This window comes from Anser brachyrhynchus (genome assembly GCF_964034855.1).
Source record: "Anser brachyrhynchus genome assembly, chromosome: 7".
Taxonomy (NCBI): Eukaryota; Metazoa; Chordata; class Aves; order Anseriformes; family Anatidae; genus Anser; species Anser brachyrhynchus.
Window position 1 is genome coordinate 1,573,002 of NC_137701.1, and position 18,763 is coordinate 1,591,764.

At 36.7% G+C, this 18,763-nt stretch overlaps 1 protein-coding gene across 11 annotated transcripts in view; it reads left to right on the forward strand.

Moving 5' to 3' along the window:
• Positions 1 to 18,763, forward strand: part of HYCC2 (hyccin PI4KA lipid kinase complex subunit 2) — a 57,525-nt gene that overhangs the window by 29,397 nt on the left and 9,365 nt on the right. For 9 of the 11 annotated variants that reach the window (XM_080599675.1, XM_080599665.1, XM_080599669.1 and 6 more), the window contains 8 exons: positions 1,959 to 2,138; positions 4,079 to 4,159; positions 4,745 to 4,860; positions 5,715 to 5,810; positions 8,672 to 8,788; positions 9,483 to 9,570; positions 13,972 to 14,131; positions 15,316 to 15,483. In XM_080599675.1, the coding sequence (XP_080455801.1) occupies positions 1,959 to 2,138; positions 4,079 to 4,159; positions 4,745 to 4,860; positions 5,715 to 5,810; positions 8,672 to 8,788; positions 9,483 to 9,570; positions 13,972 to 14,131; positions 15,316 to 15,483 (1,006 nt within the window). The remainder of the gene's footprint in view (positions 1 to 1,958; positions 2,139 to 4,078; positions 4,160 to 4,744; positions 4,861 to 5,714; positions 5,811 to 8,671; positions 8,789 to 9,482; positions 9,571 to 13,971; positions 14,132 to 15,315; positions 15,484 to 18,763) is intronic. The other 2 variants (XM_080599666.1, XM_080599667.1) reach the window with 1 other exon arrangement.

Here is an 18,763-nt window from a genome sequence, read left to right on the forward strand (position 1 = left end):
CACTTAGATCCCAAATAAAAAATGACATATTAAGGTATATTACATACATGGCTTGTAAGAATCTTTGTGCTCCAAATTACTGGACTTCACTCATTCTGTCAGCATTCTGAGTGTCAGCTTTCTTCCCTCCCTCTCATGTGGAGTCTGCCTTTGCTCCTGTTGTAAAAACAGGCTTTTAGCTTAGAATAATTAGGCTGTCAATCAGAAGCCTTGTTACGCAAGGTGCTTACACCAAGCCTTGCATAAGAAGAGATTTGTCTGCTAGCAGTTTTATTTTACATAGATGTGATGTTATGGCTTATGTAATCAGTGGTTTAAAATAGCATGCTTCTTTGACCAGGATACTGTGCATTAGAAATGGAACTGTGTTCATGTTTTCTTGGGCACTGTAAAGCTGATGCTCTCTTAAGGTAGCTATCTTGATAGAAATACTGTCAAATTTATGCTGGGTGTCTCTGAAGTACTAGAGTAAAATACCTAAGTCTAAATAAGTATACATGAAGTTTTACAGTCATACAGATTTATGGCCTTGCATGTTTCTTGAATTTCCAAGCTAAGCACTTGTAGAAATGGCTCTTCCTCTCTGCTGGTAGCAAGGGACTTGTTCAGAGTTTTTAAGAGGATGGTTCGCAACAAACCACAGAAGTCCTTCCTCATACAGCAGAACAAAGCAGTGACAATGAATTCTACAGGAAATTCTGGGTACTAAGATTTTGATGATTAGACAAATTAATTGAAGAGTGCATCAAAATCTAGGAAGCATGTCGCTTGTTCTCTGAAAGGCTTAACCTGCATAACCCTGGGGAGTGAGACTGTGTACTGAAAGAGGATTCATACATACAGTCTCTGATCTTTTGCTCTGCACTGGGTATTTCATATTTATGCCTTATTGTCTCACTAGTATGACTTCTATCATATTGGTCAAGTGATGTGTGTAATTTGATGTCTAATGTTTTCATGTGTGTATATGAGAGAGGCATAAAGCGTGTCTGTTTAGAAAGAGAATTATATGATATTCTGGCCTCTTTTCTTCTGACTGTGTAACTATTCTGTATGAATAGAGGCTCTTTAGGTTACATGGATACCTCAGTTTGTTGGACATTAAACCCCATGAACATTTTCCTTAGGTCAGATCATCCCATCTCCTAGCAACTTGGAAAATATATTGTTTGTAGATACTGTTCTCAGACTGTATCATCATTCCTCTCTGAATACATGTTGTGTTTTAGTAGTTCTTGACTCTGGTCTTAAAAACTTGTTTAGTTATGGGAAGGGGAGAGACAGTTTGACATGTGTTTGTGGTGGTGGTGTTGTTATTATTTTGTATGTTCACTAGCAGTTTTGTGGATGCATTCTAACTGTCGACTTAGCATTGTAGACTCTTAAAATGGCTGTTTTTTCTTGTGCTTACTGACTTGATAAGGGCCTTTTTTTGAAACCCAAAGGGCAGCTCAAGGCAGAAAAATGGTTTTGCATTGTATTGAATAAATGCACAGTGATTAGGTTTGAGATTAAAAAGTAGTTGCTAAGAACTTAATTCATATGTCTGTCAATAGACTGATCATTAGCAGTTGCTACTAATCTTCAACCTTTATACCTTTCTAAACCTTACAAATGTGCTATTAAAGTTTTATGGTGTGCATAGTTCAAGCCACAAGTCTGTCACACGCCTTTAATTGGTACCTGTGTACAAAATAATTCTCATACTGACAGCCCTAGAGGATAGTGTTCTCATTTCCCAGTACTGCTTACTTGTTCTCCTTGGGAACAAGTACTTACTACTTATAGATCTCCTTAAAAGAAATACAAATTTGTTTTGGTTTGTTCATTTACTTGACATCAAGGAACATCTTCACTGGCTGCGATGGCTGCATTGCATATCCCTTATGTTTGCTATTGCATTCTGCCTTGTTAGAGAAGCCTAATGTTAATTTATTACCCTTTTTGCCTTTTCACAGCTCCTGGAGCCTGTTTGCCACCAGCTCTTTGAACTATATCGCAGTTCTGAAGTTCGGCTAAAGAGGTTCACATTGCAGTTTTTGCCAGAGTTGATCTGGGTGTATCTGCGTCTTACTGCCAGCAGGGATAGGCAAAGTAATGGTTGCATTGAAGCATTGCTGCTTGGTATTTACAACTTGGTAAGTGAGGATGGATGAGGAAAGGTTTGATCTGAAGTTTTCCATCACTGACCAGTAGGAATAAAGTAAAATATTAGAAGAAAATAATTAAAATTATAATATGGTTGCATGAAAACATACTTAATCTATATAAAAAAGTATAGTTTACTTAAGTTTTAGTAAAAAAATGTGTTTGCAAAGACATTCTTTATTGTTTGTAAATCCCTGTGGGACAGACATTTTAACTAAAAAGGATTATCTCATGGACTTTCTTAGTGTTACATACGTGTAAGAACATGTAAGAAAATGAAGTATTCCTCTTTAGTGGTGAAACATACAGCTTTCTACAGACCTGATAGTCAAGCATATGTTTGGTCAATCTTCCTGTGTCGCCTTCCCCCCCACACTACCCCAGCTTACTCTGAATAGGTCTTTAAGTGCAGTTTGAAGCTGAACCTACTGTGCATGTTCGCACTTAAATACATGCATGTCTACAGTTCAGGCAGATAGTTTTCTTGAGTGGAAATATGATTTTAAGAATTAGTAAAAGTAACTGTAGAAGATTAGGTTTGGCTGTTGGTTCTAACAGTTGTTTTTTTTATATCCTTACCTTATCCTGGAAATGTTTACTCATATTATGAGACTAACAAATTTGGAAATACTGCAAAGATAGGCATTCTCTGATGGGAATTTCCATTTTATCTAACTTGAAAGCATATTACACTGAAACATTGCCCTTCTCTCTACTATTATAGTGAACCACTCCTTTTAACTGTACCCATGATGAGACTGAAATTCTTTAAAAAATAAATAAAAAGTTCTTGCTATGTGTCTAGATCAGCTCAAACAACTGGAATGGAAAATCCAATTATTTTAGATTTATTCTGATAGAAAAAAAAAAAGGAAACGGCTTGCTAATTGGTGGTACTGTTTGCTGGGTTGAATATTTGTCTTTGGCATCAGTTTTCTCATAGAGGTCCCTTTGTAGTTCCTTTGAAACTCATGTTGGTGATAAATGTTATTTAAGGACAGTAATTTCTTCATTCTCTCCAAATTCAGAAAGAGGCCTCAAAATGAACAGTAGCTACCTCTAAGTTTTTTTTCTTTGGTTCAGTTGTTACTGCTTTGCACATCTACTGATACTGAAGGAGTGAAGTTACTTTGTCAATCTATGGAAAGTGAAAGACAGTGATAAATCTTTTTCATTCTGCTAAATTACATCAGTTCTCTTCCTACTGTGACTCTTAAAGCCTACTCTGAGTGCTGTGCTACCTTGGACTAGGTTCTCGTGTAATCTTGAATGACTAGCTCATTGTAGTTTACAGTTCAGAGTGAAAAGGCAGGGTTGTAGACTCCTTTTTGGTACAACCTTATGTAATTGCTCTTAGAGTACTGGCTTTACAAATTGCTGGGTTTGCTTATATAGTAGCCTAGCAACTATAAAATCTGATCACTTTGAAAGCCTTTTGAGAAAACACTGTATATTTCTTACTGATAGAATGACTGAAGAGGCTTTGCTAGTCCCCTTGATTTCACCTTCTCTCTGCGGTGCATTTATTATGAAGTGCTGGCCATTGTCAGAAAGTGACTCATCAGCTCTTATGTGTCTGTATCTTTCAAGCTTAAAGTTTAGCTTTGCTCCACAACGCAATTCTATTATAAATAAATGTTATAATGTAAAGGTGGGCTAGAGAAGCTTTTAGTTCTTGCTTTTTGATGAAGTCACCATGATCTAGGAGCCAATGATGTTTTTAACTGACGTCTGTGATAGAGGTCTTTTCCATTTTTAAAATGTGTATAGATCTGCTGATACTCTGCAAACACAGACTTTAAAGTGTTAAGTCTTATTAGATCAGAGCAACTAACTTCGTACTTTTTAAATACCTTTCAAGAGTTCTGTAAGTTTCCATGTCCTGACTTAATTTTTTTTGTTGCTTGTTTTTGTTTGTTTTTAAATGCAGGAAATTGCTGACAAAGATGGAAACAACAAAGTTTTATCTTTCACCATCCCTTCATTATCTAAACCCTCCATATATCATGAGGTAAGAGAACTGCTATGGTAAATTAGACCTGGATCTATTAGAGCAATGAAAACCGCATCCATTTGATGCAACAGACCATTTTAAGTGCACCCTGTTGCACTGTGTTTTTGATGTCACTGTCTTGCAGCAATTAATGTAATCCAATTCAATAATAGCAATAGTGAAGTAATGTAAATGTTGAAAAAATGTTTGCTGACAGTGCCCATTTTGAACAGAGGTTAATTGTGTTGTAGTTGCAGATGGGTTGCTTCTTAAGTGTTATGATAAGAGAAGTCTATTTCCTCATTAATACAGCTTGAATTTGGAATCATGTTTTTCTTTCTCTACGGTTACTGTACAAGAGGTCTGTGCAATTAGATGGCTATGCAACAATCAAAATCGAAAACTAGTCTCACCACCTCTATCTGATTTCGTTATCATAAATGCAGTAATGTTTTTAGATTTACTGTATTCTGAAATAATTTTCTTTTTTATAGATCACAAGACAAGTGTATATTTTGGCTTGGGTGGTTAGGAGTTTTAATGCTTTTGGAGACCTTTTACTTATGGTTTTCTTACTATCCCTCTCCCATCACCTACTTCTAGCCTTCTACAATTGGATCCATGGCTTTAACTGAAGGAGCTCTCTGTCAGCATGATCTCATCAGGGTAGTTTACAGTGATCTTCATCCTCAAAGAGAAACCTTCACAGCACAGAACCGGTAGGTATCAGATGTATTATAACATTCAAGGTGCTTCGCTAAGCAGTCAACAAGTCCTTAAACATTAAGACCAAATAGGTTGTATTTGGTCCTTTCTCAACATTTAGTGCTTGGAAATAAAGCTAGAGAGCAAGTTAGTAGTCTTGAGGTATATTTTTGTTTTTGCTTCCAACTTCATGTGCTCTTACTATTAATTTAGATGTGAGTAACTTCTTTGTCATTGCTGTGTCTGTTAGGAGTATCTTTGGGTTTATTCCTGTCAACTCAAATGTTCCTGGAAGTGTTTTAAAAAAAAAAAATCAACTCTCGCTTGAGACTGGGACTGCTTTTTCCACAGGAAAAGGGAAATGAAGCTGAGTGCACAGATAGAACTAGGGATAAGTGATATCAGAAGCTGGATTTCCTGTTTCTGCTGCCTGAGGACATGGAAGATTGGGAGTCTACTCATCATTAGTCACTGTAGCCAGGATTTTTAGCCAGGTCCCTTGCATGTTGAAGAGCAGACTGAGCTGTGTGACTAGCTGTTTCAATGCCCTGCTGTTCTAGTGACTCTCAGCTTTACCTGTGTTTAAAGCTAGCTCTGGAAAAAATGATAAAAAAAAAAAAAAAAATTTAAAAGTGTTACAGATTTGTCCAGCTCTGTAGCTCTTTGTCCAAATTTTATGCTATATGCTCTTCCCGCTGTAATTCTTACATAGGCTAATGGTTTTCAGTAATAACAATTTAAAGTGAACCTTTAATGTCCCATTTCAAGTTAGTGAATTATAATGGGAGAGGTTTTCAGGATTTGCGTGTTTACTTCTGACACACTTTCCTGTGAGGCAATTTTGAGACTGAGTTTTGTTTCTTTTCAGGTTCGAGGTGCTGAGCTTTCTCATGCTGTGCTACAATTCTGCTATTGTCTATATGCCTGCCTCTTCTTACCAATCACTTTGTAGGATGGGTTCCAGGTGAGACATTTGCCTTTGTAGTTTTGCAGGGCAAATCTAGATTTCTAAATATTATTCCAGCAAAAAAGAATGAATTTACTTGTATTTGATAACCTAAAACATGTAATTTCTAGTCAGTCCTGCTGCAACTTAATTGCAGATTTGAGGCTATGCTTGGATGTAGATAAAACACGTAGATTATCTTACTGCTGCATTGGGTTTCATTCCAGTTACATAACTTTTCTGTTGCTGTTCTTTGAGGAAGAAAATAAGGTGTTTTTTTTTTTTTAAAAAACTTTGCTCACACTGATTTGTCTTTGTCTGAATGATAGGTAAATCTAATACTTTTCCGTATGATCAGCTTTAAAATCTTGTGAGGAATGCATCTAGCTTCCTCTGCTTCCAAATATAAACGTCTCTTGTTTCCGATAATGGTTTATATGAAGTGCTTAAACAATATCCTGGGCTTTAGTTTTGTTTATTTTTTCTTTTTTTTCCTTTCTTTCCACAGTGGGAATGACATTCCATTTTCTGGAGAATTCAGTACTGTGAATTCTCAAACTCTTATACATGTCCTTTACATAATCTCCTGCTTGGATAGTCTTAGAAGCATCTGTTTGGCAAAGATCACTGCTTTATGCTCTGAAAATCTGAAGTATTTCTGATACTCCCATCTGTCTGTTTCTATAAGCAATTTTGTCTAAAATGAGATAAATTCTCTTCCCTGCTATCCCCAAACAGAGCGATCTCTTTAAGCATGTTTGATTTTAGCTTGTTTGCTTCAGCACAATACTGTCATAAAAGGAAAACATTACGTGCAATTCAGTTGCACGGCAAAAAAGGATCAGGCAAGTTTCTGATAATGTGTTTTCTCTAGTAATGCACACATAAAGTTAATTAAGATGATAGTCTGTTTTCCTTCCTCTAATTTCTGATGGCAATGGTTTAATTCTTGGTGTACTTCCATCGTCTTCATTTGAATTATGGCTGTGCTGAATTTGGCAAGTGTGTTCAATTTCCCTACATTTGAAAATCAGATCTATTCTTTTGAGTAGAGAGTAGAGGGAACATTTTATAGGCTAGGGATTTTTTTTATTGTTTGGAACAGTGCAGCAGCCACAATAGTTTGGATGCAACAAACCATTTACAACAATGAGATTATTTTATGATGAATTGAGTAAAAGTTGCACGTTTTTGTCTTCTGTGTTATGTGGTCACAGTTGTGTAACATGCACATTAAAGGAATCCATTTTCAACTTGAGTTATTGAGTTGTAGTCATTTTCCTTAATTTTCTAAATACAACTTCCAGAACTGTATTCATTTAGCTAAAGCTATGCACATTGTTGCTCTTCTAAGCATGAATTATTGAAACTTTACTGTAAACTTCATTTTTAACTTGTATTCTGGTTATTACACTCACAGGTTCTATAATAGTTTATAATGTAGTTATTGGATGCCTAAAGCAGGAGTCACTTTGTTCCACAAAGAGCGGAGTAACCTGGAAACTGAAACTTCTGGGATCCTCCTTGTGTAACTGTGGAGCTTCTAAAAGCTTTTGTGCAGGTCTGCAGTGCAGCCTGCAGAATTATTGGGATACTTTGATCTATGCAGCTTGCCTCGGTGGAAAGAGTACACCAACCATATCAAGCTGGTAGTTGCTGTTCATTGTGGCACTGTCTGCTTGTCACCTAGAAAGGAACTTGGGCCACAGTTTTTGTTACTGAGGCTGCAAAACATGTTTCAAAATAATAAATTGCATGGGTTTTAGATTAAAGATGATAGCTGGGAGATCCTTTAGGTATTAGCTTTTATTCTTTACCAGATGCATTTGCTCATCTTTGTTTGAAGAATCAAAAAACAAGTATAAGGTGTCATTTTCTGGAAAGAGCATTAACACATAAATACTTTTTTTGTGAGAGGTGTGTTGCTCCCCCCCTCCCCTGAAACCTCTTGGATTTTTTGGTGGCTAATTGGCATTTTCATTCACTGTTTTGATCAGTGTCAGTTTGTGTTCACAAAGTTCATGCAATCCCTTTTGGTAGTTTTAAAGAGGTAAACTAATCTAGGCATTACTGGATCATTGCGCTGCGTAGAAGTTACATGTTCAGATGTCTGATGGAAAACAGGTAATCAAATGCTGTGTTTTAGCATGTTTGTTGCTTTTAAGGCTTCATGCGTGTTATTTTCTTTTATGAGCAAAATCCTAAATAGGTTAGAGAAACAGTAAATGTACATTTAATGTATTAGTAGCCATGTATTGTTTCCATATTCCGCATATGAGTTTCAGGTATTAAAGTTCTGAATAAATTCATCTTATTTTTAAACTGTAGAGTCAGTGCTATGTAGTATAAAAAGCAGACACTTTGTCAAGGGCTAGAAGGCTGTTGGTTGGTTGGTTGGTTTTTTGTTGTTTGTTGTTTTTTTTAGAAGGCAGCTGAAAATAGCTCTCAAGAATACAATATCTGTGTTAACCAAAGGTAAAAGGTGATTGCATGCTGTCAGTATACATTAGATGGGGGATGACCTGTCTTTCTATACCACTGAACTGTTTCCTCTTAAGAAAATTAATTTAGGTTACTGAGTTTCTGGGAGAGCCTCGTATTTGGTGGCTGGCAGTAGAGAATGTCTTGCCTCATTTTGGTTATGATTTGAAGAAAACAGTTAATGGCTATATGGGAATAATACTCTGGATTATCAGCAAGTCGTTTCTTAAGACACTTTTAAAACTGTTCTAATGGTTGGAAGAGCAATATAAGTGTTCTACATTGTGTACTTAAATGTTGAAAAACAGATTTTAAAAATTAAAGGAAATCGCTTTGATGTAAAGATGTTTGTAATATTTCTGGGGTTAACATTTTGTTACAATGGTATGTTTCTTCAGGCTGTGTGTGAGTGGATTTCCACGGCAGCATGAGAAACGCTGGAAAGAACACTGTGGTAGAGTGATGTTGGACCCTGACTTCATGGTGCAGCTGCTCACAGGTGTCTATTATGCCATGTAAGTAGATATTATATTTTTTTTTGTAAAAGAAGAAATGGCTAGTTTTAGATGAATTAAAATAGCAGCGTTTGTTGTTTTATAATTGAAAGAAATGAATTGAACTCTTAGGACACAGGAATCTAACTCAAATTAGTATATTTCCCATTACTTGCTCAGTCAGCCAACTGGTAATTTGTGAGTACCTCTGTAAGCATTGGAGTAGGTGGTGAAACACCAGCAGTAGGTGCTGAAGTGAGTGAGGCTCCTGGCATCATCTTTTCCTAAGCTTCCACTACCTTCAGATAACCTTCTGTTCAAAAGCATAATGAGCTTGGCTGCCAGGGTAACTTGAAGTGCAGTCCTCTCGAATGTCGGTAGCTTCTGAGGTGGCAAAAATCTATTTCTGATTAAAATTGAGTCCTGCTAAGTATTGTAAACCTTTATATCTTGACCCATTTTTTTATTCTTTAAGTTTGTCCTGATTATGGTATCAACATTTTTTCACTTGGAGGTGTCAGGGAGCATCCTTTTTCGTTACAGCAACAAGAGTAATACAAAACTCTGTCCATACTTCTGAAAGAAATAGAGGGGCTGGGTGTGTATGCAGTTGATGAACTTTCCACATAAGAAGTGAAAAGCTGTATTTGGGCAGCAAAAAAAGACCAGTGAGTTCCAAAGATACGAAAGATAAATTCCTTTTTTTACTTTTTAGATATAATGGTCAATGGGATCTTGGCCAGGAGGTATTGGAGGACATAATTTACAGAGCACAGCTTGAACTTTACTCACAGCCTCTGTTGGTAAGAAAAAAAATCTATTGAAATTTATGGATTTGATTAGGAAGAATATGGATGCATTTCTGAAGCGGACTTGTAATGAAAGCATTTGTCGCTGTTTACTGCATTCCCAAACACAAGTGGTTGTTAACAGCTGGTGTTTTTAACATAGCTATTTATACCATGCTTTATCTGCTAGGGTGTTGGGGTCTTCTAGAGCTCATTAATGCAGAAAGCTAGGATTTTCTGATGTTGTACAGTTGGATCAAAATGTTTGTTGTTTTAGCACCAGCTACTAATGAGTGATTCAAAGAAGCTTAACTGAATGGTTGTATGTCATAGGACGTTGGTTGCAAAAAGGTATATTCTTTGCTTCTAGACCTTCAGAAGGGTTTAGAATGTTTTGTGGTTTAACTGATAACACAACAGAAAAAACAGCAACAGGATAGAGCTGAAAGTGCAGAGGAGTTTTATCTCCAGAGTCAGTGTTGGATTTTGATTGATTAAAGTCACACATTTTAATCTTTACCTCCTTTAGAGGAGCATCAATAGAATGGTTTTCTTATGATCAATTGTCTTTTTTACCCCCAGTTTTCACTAGAATTGTTGTCCCAGTCATAAAAAAAAGAGAAATGAAGCAGGGAAAGAGGTGAAACTAAGCTGGATGTAGGTCCATGTGGTTGGAGAGGATGAGGAGGTTGACAAAGGAAGTAGGAATGGAAGGTTTTTATTTTTTGTCAGATGTAGGAATGAGACTTAAAATAAGAAAGAATAGTAAAGAAAAGAAAATAAGTTGAACAGAATATTATCTCAGTTTCTCAGAATTGTGGCCAGAAGCCTTTGGTCCTCCTATAAACTACCAACAGTAGAATTTCAAGGCTTTTTTTATATAGCTGAGAAAGGAGTGGATTGGGAAAAGTCCTTTTTTTGTGGCAGTCTGACATGCCTCTCTCCTCCAATAAATTAAGTAAAATTATTCTCTTGATGAATTAATATTGGCTGTAAAAACTGATCTACAGGCTTTCTGAGAGTTCTGCATTTTAAATGGCTGGTATCCATTGAATTATTATAATAGCTGATTCCTTTTGGAAATGACTCATTGCTCCATCAGATGGAAAGTTTTAAATTAAATATTGAAACTGCTGAATGAGGCCACCCTATCAAAATGCAACATTTAAAAGGTGTGTAGGAGTATCTGGAACCTAATTCAATTGATGATAGGACAATTTTCAATCCTGATTGTTTAGGACTTTTTAAAATCAGTTTGTCTTTTGAGGTGACTTTTAATTGTAAGAATCTTCTGGAATGTCTGTTCTTACAAAGATACTTTTGCCACTCCAAGCTGTTGTTTGGCGATGTCATGGTATCACCAATTTTTTCCACTTGCACACTTGTCAGGTTTTCATGCATACATGTGCAGGCATATCTGTGTGTTTTCTTCTTGCCCTGATCTTTGCCTTGTTTCCCATCTTGTTTCACTGCAGTTTTTGAAAAGCAGCATTAATAAATTATCATTTCATATTAAAAAATGACCTGCATGTCTATGGCCCCATGCTGTATAACCAAACCATTTGACCTTTTCAAATACTGAGTCCTTTTACCTAGTAGTAGTCTCCAGGAGATGTATATGATTTAGCTACATAAAATTTTGTATTTTAAACTCTTGTAGTTACTGGCACCAAATAAAATATCATCTGTGCATCATCACATATATATTTAAAGTTTGGTCTCTTCCTAGGATTGCCTAAATTCTTTGAAGTCCATTTAATATTTAGGCAATCCTCCATGGTAGGATTATTTTTAGATATCTGTACTGAGGCTATTCATGTAATTATGAGAACACTATCAGTCATTACAATAAGAAACATCACACTCCCTGTGTTTGGGTATGTCTGTTGGAGAAATATTTTTGACAATATAGTAAATCCATGTTCTTATTTAAATAGGTTTATATTGCCTGTGGAATAAAAATAAATCCTGAAATAGCAGCATAAGGAATCTGTGAAGTGTCTGTGATATAGAAGCAGTCTCCCAAGCCATTTTTTCACCATTACCCAGAGACTGCCCTGGAAAGGGCAGGAATTAATGCAAGGGAAAAGTTTTTTCTGGTAGAAGAAAAGAATCTGTTAACAAATACTGGATATTGGTTTTATAGTCACGAACACTGGAAGTTTCTACAGTTGGAAACTAATCAAAGTGATTCAATATTATTGCTAAGGTAGGCTGCGCTTTAGGAGTGAGTAGCTCAGTTCCTGTCAAATAACGTCTTCCTCTGAACACGAAGCTTCTGCACTTGTTTCAGAAGGAAATTGTTTACTTCAGTGCAGAGATGCACAGGCGTTGTTAGCCTGGTCCATAGAGGCATGGATCAGTAAGTCCCTGTTGTAATAACACCTTTATCCAGTGTTTTTTTTATTATGTACTTACTGCTTTTATTGCATGTTCTTTTTGTCAGAGCTTATTTCTGGTGGGCAAGAGTGGCTATCTGGCATAAAACCAGTCCTCTTTTGTCATTGCCAGTTGCAGATGTGGCTTGCTAAATCTGAATTCTGCTGTTGGTTTGCTTTCCCACCTTTTAGTACAGGATTAGTGCCCGTTGTTGTTAGGGAGCCTAAAACATAATGAAAGCAATGTTTTTTTCCATCCTGAAGTATTGCAGATTTTATTTTTCTTTTTTTCCTGATGGAGAATGGCTGTGTTTCATTCAAACTGTCTGTTCGGATTGCTTTACTGTTGCATGAACTTCATTTCAATGTGATTCTTCTCAGTCCCCAGAAGTACGATTTGTGCTGTTAAAAAGGGCCAGCTCTTAAACAGCTCCTCAAGTAAAAGTGCTGTGTCACTTCTCTGGTTCTAGTGCAGAAATCTACTAATTTTCAGATTTTTAATGCTGTATACTGAGAAAGGTACTTGTCAAAAGAGGGTGAAACATTAGTAAAGGAGAGGATTGGAAGATAAACAACTGTATATGGTTGAACTTAATCTGCTTTGGGTCAGTACAGCAGAAATTAGTTTCTGAAGTCTTTTATGAAATCAAGGATGGGGTGAAACCAGTGAGTTTTGTACCACTGCAGGAGGACAGCATGGAAAAAGGCCTGTGTGTGAATAGGAGAGCAATTGTGCTGAGGCTGAGAGAATTGACTAGCAAAGGACAAATCAGAGGTGACTACCCATAGACTACCCAAATTATTGTGGCAGCTATTGGCAAGTAGAATTTTATAGAGATTAACCAGATACATTTTCCATGCTTGTTTTATTTTAAGTCTAGTTGTCTCTGACCTTATTTTACCTATTGTGTTCACCCTTAGAGGGGGACTAAGGAGCATGTAGCAAGTCAAATATTTGTGAAATATAAGAGATCTATGAATGAAGTTGACATGTCAAATTTAAAATGTTCTAAAGTTTTTAATGGTGGTTGGTTGTATGAAGTCAATAAGATTGGAAAATCAAGGTGAGTTCACTTGGACTTTTTTTCTGAAGTTTTAGAACATATTTTGTGTATAGCAGCTTTATTTTTGCTGAATACTGCACATGCCACGGAGACCTAAATTGCTTATCATGAGCTGCTACATGAGTTTACTTCTAGAACAATCTACTTGTAAACTAGGAAACATTAATTGAAAGATGCTTTAATAATAGTAAATCTGTAATCCAACAGAGCCTTTTACAGTAAATTTAAAGGTACAGTTAAAACATCAAAGCCAAAAGAGTTTTGTATCTCAAAGATGCAAAACAAAGCATCTGGTTTTATAATAAAAATCAGATCTGTATTACAATATTATATGTACAATACGTAGATCTATATTTTAATATTATATATATTACTCTATTACAATACAATATATTACTCTATTACAATTACAATAAAAATAAGATCTGTAAAGATCACTGTATTTTAATGATTTGACGCCCATTGCTTAGGTTGCAATTCTTTTAAAATCTTGCAGTCTAATCCTTTTTTGGGGTGGTAGGGAATGAGGGGGAAAACGGGACATGAAAGGAGACCGGTCCTGTGTCTCTCATGTATGAGGCCACGTGCCATTTGTATTGGCTCAGCTTGTGATCATACTCGTCATACGACACAAGTGGTATTTTTCTTGTCATTTTGCAATCTTGTTTGGATGGAGAATTTCTGGTGTAGGTTGTTACCTCTCTCTGTACACAGGCAAACCTGGAACAAAGTGGATTACATCAAAAAGTAAAAGTAGAGAAAATTCAACTGTATTTTTGGGAATAGGCTTGTGATGAGTTTCCCAACTTAGTTACCAACTGTGAATCTTGGGGATGGGGCTATCCATCTGGATGGGATCTGGCATAATTGACGGTTCTTGGTTGTTTTCCTGTACTGGATCCAGCAAAGAGATCTAAAGCTGCCATTTGTGCAGTCAAGGATGGTAGTAGTACAGCATTTTATTTTCATCTTAGGTTGCAAATGCCATGAAGAACTCACTGCCCTTTGATGCTCCTGATGCATCACAAGAAGGCCAGAAGGTACTGAAAGTAGAAGTTACTCCAACAGTGCCGAGGATTTCTCGGACTGCCATTACAACAGCTTCTATCCGTCGTCACCGCTGGAGGAGAGAAGGTGAGCTTTCTTTGGTGACAGCAAATACTGTAGCATACTGTATTCATCATCATCACTGTTACCTGGCTTCTGAGTTTGAAAGTTTGCGGAACAGTTGGTTGTGGTTGTTTTTGTTTTTTTCTTTTGAAAAGTGATACTCCATAACAATGTATAGTATTTTACATTTTCAGAGCACTGCATGAACATGAAGGTTTGGGATGTTTTGTTTTGTTTTGATTTGGTGATAACCCCTGAGGTAGGTACTAAATAAATAAATGGAGAGGCTGGAAATAGTTCATTAAGACTTTTTTTCTCTGTGTAACACAGCATAAAATTGTAGTGGCAGAGTTTGGTTTATAATTTGACTTCTTTCTTTGATCCACTCTGAAACCTAGCTGCACACCATCATAAATAGCTGAGGGAATGAATGGTATTATTCAGACCTTGACAGGGTTCCAGTTACCTACAACCACTAAAGGCAATGGGAGATGGAAAAGCTGAACATTGTATTCCTAGCATCATATGGCCCACCTTACAGAGGGCATATATCATAAAATAGCTTTGGATAGTTTAGAATTACAGCTTATTTTTCTTCAGTGAATATTTAGATCATATAGAAGTGTGCTTGACTATATGAAGACCAGTAAATATGTAGTAATGTTTACTTTTATATGGTGAAATCTTCATTGTAGCTATAGCAAAAAGCTTGCTTTGAATTCATTTTGTCAAACCTACAGAACTTTGTCTCTGCATGTATTAAACAGATTTTAAAAAGCTGCATAAATGGCAGAAGGTAAAAAGTAGTATAACCTAAAAATAAACTGGGGGTACAAGAGTCTAAAAAACAAGTATTACATCTTTCCTTTGATACTTTTTTTTTTCCTATATCGTGTGCCAAAGGATTTAATGACTTCTGGTCTTCAACTGAATCAGGATGTTCAGGACAAGAAGCAGCTGTCTTCTGTTTTCAGGACTCTGGGTCATGTTTGTCTTTACTGTAGTTGCCATTACATTCATTTTCAAGTCTCTGGTCTACAGCATAGCCCACTTGTCCCTTTCTGTGGATGTTCTCACAAACTTAACTAAACATGGGTAGTGTTTCGTTGTTTGTTCCATGTCTGCATAAATCTTCTATTTTCCCTGCCTGGGTTGGAATGCCAAGAAAGGAATAGAAAAGCACTAAAATGTTATATGTTGAATCCCAGATGGCTTTGACTTCTCAAACGAGGCTGACTCAAGCATACCTGGCTCACCGATCCAACACGGCTCCACAGACCTAGGGATCAAACGTGAGCAAGAGGGGGAGGTGCTGATGCGCAGGACCCCTGAGCATGGCTTCCTGGAGCCCACCTTGGCAGCAGCCACAACAGAGGGTAGGACAGAGATGAGGAGGCAGAAGTCAGTGAGGCAGTTGCTGGAGGAGGATCCTGGCTCCCTATCCCCAAGCAGAACTTCTTTCCATTCTAGTGTGTGTTTCCGCTATCCCAGGGTGTATTAGCTTCTCTTTGCAATACACGCATCCCCTATATACCTAACATCAGGTCAGGTACTACCTTTTGTTATCACGTGGGCTGGCCTGGGGCTTGCATCTGTGTGGTGAAAGACTGCTTGGCATGGCAAAAAAAATAAAATAAAAATGACAGGGGCAATAGCCAAGAGCTTTGGGATTGCTTGGAAACTTTCTATTACTGAGCATGTTTAATATTCAGAAGGAAAAAATGCACCAGATAAACATGAATCTAGTCCTGAAAAGTAGACAGTATAGGGTATAGCTGTATTTGGTTGGCTACAACTTAGTTCCAATAGTGTCTTGTTAGTCCATGTTTTTTTTAAATTTCCAAGAACAAAGACAAGCCTATCTAAGACGTTCACAACTGGTGATATTTTTATTTGCCAGTCATTCTTTAACTGAAGATTCATACACTTACTAGTTTACATGAATGACCTGGTTGCTCTAAAATCAATTATCAAAAGAGAAAAGAAAAATCATGTGTTTTCAAGAATAAATCAGGTTGTCATGTTTCTGAACACTTGAGAAACAGTATTTGCTTTTTTGCTCGGTTTTTGCTGTAGAGCTTCGTATGCCTGCTCTGCAACCAGCAATAGTAGATAGAGTAGCTGGCAGATACTCACTTTACTTAAGTTCATCTATTAATGTTCTCATCTTTATTCCACGAAAACATGCAGTTGAGTGCTGAATTTGGATCATGAATTCTCTTCGGTGATGACAATTAATTTCTTATAAATTTAACTTAACGTAATTTCAAGTGTTTTCCTATTTTAAGTCTCCTTTTCCATCTGAACAGTCTATCAAACAGTTTTGGTATTTCCAACAATTATAGGCCTATCAGTTGATCATAAACAAGATTTATTTGTGGATTTGGATAGGAGCTACATAGGCTTCAAAATTGTTCTTCTGGAGAACTTGGAGATTTAATGTAATGTTATCAGAGAATCCTTTCCCTTAATCAGAGGCGCTATCAAACAATAATTAAGACATCATGCTTTAGTAGAAGATAATTGCATAAAAATTTATAATCTGTTCCTTGGTGCATAGTGAGTTTGAGCATGCTCAGTAAATAAGTAGTCTTCTAACTTCATTGGTTCAGTTGGTCTTACTTCATTTTACTAAACTTTGCATGTGCATGACCTGAAGGATATGGAGAAGTCCTCAGCTGCAGAGAACCTTCTGGGAGAGACAGAAAGTAGGAAAGAAGTTGATGTGGCCTTCTAGTCTTAATTTGTTTCAACACCTATATCGAGATGTTACTGGAGAAGTCATAACTCCACGTGCTTTATTTCTGTTGAAATTGGTTGAATATACTTCACTTCTTTAAATGTTGGCGGTATATAACTATGTGCTTGGGCAAATTGAATTCTGCCAGTTGACAGCATGTGGGAGAAGGCCCAGGAATGGAGTTTGGATTGATTATCAGTATAGAATTGTGTGTAGACAGAGTGGTCTGTTGTATTATTGATGCTGACTTCACCAAGTTTTGGTTAGAAAATTTCCTCTCGTAAATATAATTTTGATATCAAATGATATAATGAGAATGCTGATCATTTTCATTGACTCTTCAAACTTCAGGTATGGAAAGTATAAATAGAATAAAGGTTTCTTTAAAGACTATAATAAAATCCTTTTCAGATCAGTGTTTTGACCCAATAAATAAAAAAAGGCAGATTTCCAGAATGACTCAGTAATACCATACCAAGGTATTCTGCTTTTGGGTGGTGGCAGCTACCACTGTGCACTATTTTGAGACAGTGAAGAATGTTGTATCTCTGTCTACAGGGTTAATTATGTACTGGCATTAATTATGTATTCTTTGGAGAGAGATTTATTCTGATAAAGAAGAGTGAGAATCCAAAAGATGTGCTGTAGTGCAATCAATGGGATTCCTGTTAGGTTGCACTGTCTCTTTCACTTCTGGACTTATAGTAGAGAGTGCTTGGGAGGAGTAGGCTTTTAGGTTCTTTTTGTTAAATCATCTTATTGGTCTAGTGGAAACAAACAAATAAACCTCTATGACTTCATCCTGTTTTTCCCCCAAACAGAGTATGCAAAGATTGAAATATTTTTGTTTCTGAGGATAGCTTTTAGAGGAAAAATAACATGTATTGCAAAAAGAGTGTGTTTGCTGAATTTTTTCAGTCATACTGAGAACTTTGTAGCTACATGGATTTGACTAGACAGAAATTCTCTTGCATGTTGTATTCTCTATCTTCTTCATTTTTGAGCACTGCTGAGCTGCTTGGGCCTTTCTATAGTTGCAGCATCCAAAAGCTTGCAACAACCCCTCTCAGTCTTATTTTTTAAAATCTGTGGATGAAATGCCACTTTTTCTGTGTGACTCAGGGCTTCAGTGCCTCAGGGCTTCAGTGTCCCTGACTGGGAACATAAGTTTTAGCATTTTGTTACTGAGAAATGTTTTGACATGAACTGTGAGGAAGCATTGAAGAAGCAGCGTTCTTGTAATAATGAAAAGCTTAGCAGTATTGTCTGGAGAGATTATTTTGCAAGTTACACGTCTTTTGCTGGAATAAAAGGGATTGAGAGGGGACTTCAGCTGCTGCTACTGCTGCTTGTAACCAAACATGCTTTCATCCAGCTTTGCATGATTATGAAGAAACATAAATGCTGGTTTATTGAAAAAGTGCTCTTGCTTTTAGTATGTTCCAGTTACATTGTACTTGTATTAGCGTCTTTGATTATGCATGGAAAGGTTGGGGGGAATGGAGATGTGGTGGGTTTTGACTAAAGTATCTTGCTGTCTAATGTAAGAAAAGACATATATGTCTCAACGAGAAGATGATGATCTAGCTTGACCAAACAGAGTGGAGTAAAAGTATATGCATTTTAAATATGGATACAGGAAGTTAAAGCAAGTAAACTGTTCTTCACTTTAATAATGGCTGTTAAAGCCTAAAAAGCTTCTTTTTTTTCTAAGCTTAAAGGCTTTGCTGAGGAAGGAAGACGGTAGTAACATGAACCTTTATGCTTCTTAAAGGCTGAGTCTAGTAGAACTGAATAAAACTGCAGAATAATCTCACATTGCGTTGGTGTGAGAGAGGCCTGAGCATGATCTGATTTGGAGAAGGCTAAACATTGTAAACTGATACACAATAATGGTAATTCCAAGGCAAAGCTTC